General features: G+C 48.0%; 1 protein-coding gene across 2 annotated transcripts in view; it reads left to right on the top strand.

Annotated features, from left to right (window-relative positions):
• Nucleotides 1–5,397, top strand: part of LOC149347420 (sodium-dependent multivitamin transporter-like) — a 38,695-nt gene extending 33,298 nt beyond the window's left edge. For both annotated transcript variants that reach the window (XM_089587090.1, XM_089587091.1), the window contains 2 exons: nucleotides 5,088–5,188; nucleotides 5,244–5,397. In XM_089587090.1, the coding sequence (XP_089443216.1) occupies nucleotides 5,088–5,188; nucleotides 5,244–5,381 (239 nt within the window). In that variant the 3' untranslated portion in view covers nucleotides 5,382–5,397. The remainder of the gene's footprint in view (nucleotides 1–5,087; nucleotides 5,189–5,243) is intronic.
• The last annotated feature ends 603 nt before the right edge of the window (nucleotides 5,398–6,000 follow it).

The following is a 6,000-nucleotide window of genomic DNA, read 5'->3' on the forward strand; positions in this document are numbered from 1 at the left end:
TGGTCCCTCGAAGGAGTGGATGAACCTGTGGATGGCTTAATTCTTTTCTGATTTTATTTTTGTCGGATCAATTAGTGCTCTTAAGAGATTCCAGGTTCTAGCCGTGCCTAGAGTTCCCTTAAGCGAGTCGCTGAGTTGTTCCCAATTTTGTTTCGCAAGTTGCATCGCGTATTCTTCCGCCTTTGCCGTAATTTCTGCTATCCTTAGTTTTAGTTTCCTGTTGTGTTTTTGCTTCCGCCATCTTTTGGTGACACTGCGCCGCGCTTCCCATAGTCTGACGAGGTGTGCGTCTACTTCGGGCGTTGCTGTCGTTCTCGTTAGACTTTTTATGCATCGTTGTCGCGTTTCTCTCCACATGCCGCTCCATTCCTCCAGTGATTGGATAGCGCCTTCAGATTTGTTGCAAGCCGCGCGAAACGCGTTCCAGTCAGTGATTTTCGCCTGTCCAATCTGGCGTCTTATGGTGTCGAATGCTATTCGTGTCCGGAGGAGAAAGTGATCACTGCCTAGATTTTCCATCATGTTTTCCCACTGTGGCTCCCTGCTCTTCCTTACGAAGCTGGGGTCCGGGCATGTGTCCGTGCTCACGCTATTCCCGATTCTCGTGAGGTTCGCAGGATCTGTCATTAGACTGCAGCCAAAGTATTCCGCTACTTCCACTAATGTTCTTCCCTTGATGTCTTGTTTCTCGTATCCCCGTCTCCTGTCCATGGCGTTGAAATCTCCTACGATGATGAGCGCATTTTCTTTGGCCAGCTTGTGCGCTCCATAAAACAGTTCGAAGAGTTTGGCTTTTCTTTGTCTCGGCGGGCTTTACACGTTCAGTAAGAACGTGCTGCTTCCCTTTCGCTTTTTCGGAATGAGTTCAACGAGCGCGTGTTCAACGTCGGTGTCGGCGATGGTATCGTGCCTGATGGCGGTGATGGTTTTGCTGACGCTGCTCTACCTTCGTTTTGACTCTCGTAAACCTCGTACCCTTGTAAGTTCGGCTTGATTCCAGTCTCTTGGAGCGCAATTACATCAGGAGGTGTGAGTTGTGTGTTTATATATTCTTTTAAGAGGGCCTGCTTTTTGCGGTAGCCTCTGCAGTTCCATTGCCAAATATCTAAGTATTCTTGTTCTTGCCGATACGTATATATCATGTTTGCGGATTACTGCTGTTGCCTTGTTCGCTTGCGAAAGCTGCTAGCGCTCGACGGTTGTACGCCCTTTCCCTAATGTTTTCGGTATGTTTTTGTTTTCGAAAAGCGCTTCTGATCTCTGAGATCTGCCATTGGAATTGTACTTGCATCTGTTGCATTTGCGACTGGATTTGCTGCATCATATCCTGCATCATCTGCTGCATCATCTGTTGCATTCGTGTTTCAAGGTCTCCTTCGTTCGTTGCCTGTGTTTGTCGTTTTGGAAGGGCTCTAGTCGTGTCGAGTTCCCACTGTTGTTCCTTTAGTGTTTTTGTGAGTTCCTCAACTTTGCGTTCGAGCTCGTTTTGTTTGATTCGAGCGAGTTCTAGCTCGCGTCGGAGCGCATCGCTGTTCGCGTCCTTCGGTTCTGTGACGCGACTGTCTTTGTTGCTTGTGTTGTTTATGTTACTACCCTTTCCTTGCGAGTGCGAAGCAGTGGTAGCAGCCCAGCTCACCTTGCTGCCGCTTGTCTGGGAAAGCTTCTTCTTTTTCTTTTTCTCTTGCTTCTCCCTCTCCTGTGGGCCGGCTGGTGGTAGAGGCGGGAAGGAGTTGGACCTAGATCGGCTCCTCGATGTCTCTCCCTCTGAGCTCAGCCATCGCTTGGGTGGTCGCCCGCGTTGGTCGCTCTGTCCTCTTTCACCTGTGGGTTTTGGCCTCGCTTGTTTTCAAACTCTCGCGGCACTCCTTGGATCCGGTCCGGTGTGCCTCGCCACAGATTATGCACTTGGGCGCGCACTCGCGGTCGTCGGGCGGGTTCGAAAATCCGCACAGTCCGCACACAATAGTGTTCGGTGTGGGGCACACGTCGGAGCGGTGTCCTTGCTGGAAGCAGACGTAACACACTTGCCTAGTGGGGCGGTACTGGTAGCATGGTACTTCACCTCCGTAATATATGACGAATTTCGGCAAGACTGGGCCGTCGAACGTGAGCACTGCCGTCTTGGATTTTCCGAGCATTCGTGCCTGAAGTATGGTCACTCCTTGAGTTCTGACTCGTAAGTGTGCTTTGGGTTCTTCAGGAGGGGTACCTGGGTCTACACCGTGGATCATGCCGTGCAGGACGTCTTCCGGTGCCGCCACATAAGCGTTTACATCATAAGTCTTTCCGTCGAATTTGAGACGGGTAATGTGCCGCACTAGCTGAGCCGTTTGCTCGTGGGGGGTGCTAACGGTAATGATATTGGATCCAGTGCAAAGCCTTACAAGTAGGTCCTCGTCCTTGCATTGCTGGCCGCACGCCATGACAATGGCGCGCGCTACTTGGTGGGTGGTGAGGGACTTCACCATGAGTCCTTTCTTAGGTCGAATGATGATCTTGTAGTCGCTTCTGGGGAGTGGCGCCATTCTTCGCCTAGGCCTGCTCTGCTCCCTTGATCCATTCTTGTTGCAGCCGGCCGCATCACCCGGTAATTTTCTATCGTGAGGTTCGGCGGCCGGGCCCGTTCCTGTGCCTTTGCGTTCTTTTCGCCTTTGAAGTTTTCTCTGGCGCTTGGATTGTGCAAGCTCCCAGCTGGCATCGTTGTTGTACCCGGCTGGCTTCGACGAGGAGTCGGACGGGATCTCGTCCTCACTTCCCAAGTCGGCGTCTCCGAAGTCGTCTTCATCCATCTCTTGGAATTCGTTGAGAAGGACGTTTGGTGATTGTAGTGGCACATCGTTGTCTTGGCTGGGCCCCGCCATATGGTCCGTCTTTGAAACGGCGTTGATGCTAGGCGTCGGCGTCGTCGACAAGGTTAGCGGCCCATGCTCTAACGATGTCGAGCTGGGTGGCCCGTTAGGGTTAGAAGGCCGCCGCCCGCTTTATAACTTTCAAGTCCGGTAGAAAGCCGAAAACTGGTCGTACCGCTTGAAATTTCTATCCTGGGGATCCAGCACTTGATATCTTTCCGTTCCGAATAAAATCCAGTGGCGAACATGATTTGGTCCTGTCGAATTCGGTCAAAATGTGCGGAACCGATGCGACGTGCGTCCGCTTGCTTGAACCGCCACGTAGCCTCCGAATTGCTCAAGGAAATTCTTGCTGTTGCTTCCCGCGAAAAGCAACACGGTGTAGTCGCAGAAGCCAACATGACCAAGTAAGCTTTACATTTGCTGATCGAGTGTTTCACCTGTTGTTGTTGTTGTTGTGACTGAGAGAAGGATGAAAAGGAAATTGCACGGGCCTGCTACTGGCTCGAGCCAAGCCACCACCGCTGCCACGTGCAGATAGAGTTGAGGTAAGAGATCAGAGCAAAGAGAAAAAAGGAAAGAAAAGACGCGCGTAGCAGCAACAACTGCGTCCGCCGGAGCGGACGCTGCTGAAAAAATCAGATAAGCGGCCGAAGCCGCGCTCGCCGAAGCGAGGACAGATACACTAAGACGTTCTGCAGTTTTTAAATGTGGGGTTCTTGGTTTAGAACAGCGGTTTGTTCGACATAGCACTGATAGCGGTGTAGCGCACCAAAATACAGCTAGGGCGTGATAACAGAAGGCTGGTTAACTAAGAAAGAGTATTCTAACTTTTAAGTTTTTACTGTTAGTATTCTTATTCATTTAGAGGCGTGTAGCCCATAGTAAATAAATTCGATATCAGCTTTTAGAATTTCAAAAAAGCGGTCACTCTCGCCATGGTTGCCCAACAACTTATGCCTACACAGCGCCAAAATACATGCGCTTTCGAGAAGCTTGCAGGCAGCTCAACCCCTCCAGTACACCTAGCTCATCGAAAGAGTCAAAAGGGGCTCAAAGTTAACTACTGAGTATTATCTAACCAGTCCACTAGTTAGCACGTCTTAGCTGTACTGTGAAGCGCTACACAGCTGACAGTGCTAAACCGAAAAAGTTTATTTGAATTGGAGCGGAGGAAATACAATAAGATGCCTGTTTCACTCGTAAATCAGTTCTGATCCAGTCCCAATTATGAGTTCATTATCATCCCTATCCATCCCAATTGTGATTCGGTTCTAACTCCGAATGCGCAACTACGCAGAATGTGCCACATCCACAGATTTCGGCGAGTCCTCGTATCGCTACCGGCGCAGTGGTGCTGCAGTCAAACGATGCACCACTGCACTTGCAGCTCCCTGTTTCTAACAAAGGCAATGGTGGGGCATGTGGAAACCAGGTTGCTCTTCCTGTCCAGTGCTTGAAAAAACAGCTCCCGCAAGCTTAATTTTTTTCGCTGATAAGTTCTTCAGGGGGTTGTATAATTTGGACGTAGGCCTGCTGTAATCTGAGTAATTTTCTTTTCAGTCATTTCCATTCTGCTAGCCCTTCTTCGTCCGGCATCTCCCTTTCTTTCCCCCACAAGTATAGAGGGGGACGCTTGACAGGTAGCATGTGGAGAGAGGCGAATCCCCTTAAGCACCACTTAGCAGGTGGGGTCTTTGCGCAGACGCCGCCGACGCCACTAACACCGCCATCCAGATTTCGCCTTTAAGGGCTTTCTAATGCTACCGCAATAAAAAGCACTCTTCTTTCACTAACATCCTATTTAAAAATCTGCAGAACATCTTAGGTGAAACGCCCAGTATTAGGAAAAACTGAAAAGAACTGCGGAGTTGTATCTGAAATTTCTTTGACAGAGCGTCTTGCAGCGGCACCGCATACCGGTGTATAAGATTACAGCTACTTGAAGCATGAAACCAAATACAAAAATATATTAGCTTCTTTACGAAAACCGACTAAATACATAATTGTACCCGTGATAATAAAAAGAACACCTATATTTTGCAGCCAGCATCCTCGTAATGAGCCAATATCATTGAGTTATGCTATAGTTTGTTCGTACTTCCCAGGTTCCTCTACAATTCTAATCTGGCATATATTTCCAATGCCCTTCAGCGCTTCACATAGCGAAGACTAAACAAGCAGCGGGTACACTAACCGTTTATTTTTATTTCCTTTTTGCCGGTATTTTTGCTGCAGGAGAGATGCGAACTAAAGTAAGCCAACCAGGGCTTTGCAGCGACGCACTTCAGCGATTATGGCGGAAAGGAAGGACGCAGCCTCGTAAGAACGAGCATGATGTGAGTAAACATCTGTGCTTATTCGCGGAAATACACTGTTTCCTTCGTTTTGCAGGATCCAAGTGAAACGCTGTGCAAACAAAGTAACGAAATCACTTGCGTACAGTCTGCAAGCTTCGCCATGGCAAGAGACACGTTTGAAATCAATTTCTGTACGAAGTCGAACGAGCCCCATCCGGTAATACCTGGTTGATGTATGCCAAAGAAGTTATTTTTTTTTATTTTACGCATACATCACAACGCCTTCAAAAATAAAAATGAAATGAGAAAAAACTATGCTTTGTTTCTCAAGTCACTGCATAAAACGCTGCGAGTACAATGGCTGTGCTTCAGAATAGAATACATCGTTGGTTTAAAACTATGCTTAAATGCATTACACATTCCCCTTGGTGTACACTGCTAGCGTTTTCTCAGAGTGAAATGATGATTGCGTCTCCATGAAATTCGTAAATGAAATCTGATTCGCTTCGTCAAGTAGAGTACGGGAGGCTCCGACAGTATATAGACATTTTTGTCACGTCATCCTTCCGTACAGCAAGAGAAACACCTTATATCGATGTGCCAATCGCAAAACGAGAACAAGAACTAAACTTATTTTGCTCTGAACACACTAGTCTTAGATTAAATATGTATTAACAAATGTCGCCAACATAGTGTTTGCTGTGAGCGACACATTAAAAATTTTGATAAGAAAGACATTGAGCACGACGCTGTCACACATGCTTCTAGAGAAAAAAATATGCAATACGCGGCCAGGGGGTCAGTAGACGCCACGGATGCCGGACTTCAACTGAATTATATTGTTTACTAAC

This window comes from Amblyomma mixtum, chromosome 4 (genome assembly GCF_055824585.1).
Source record: "Amblyomma mixtum isolate Tamu chromosome 4, ASM5582458v1, whole genome shotgun sequence".
NCBI lineage: Eukaryota > Metazoa > Arthropoda > Arachnida > Ixodida > Ixodidae > Amblyomma > Amblyomma mixtum.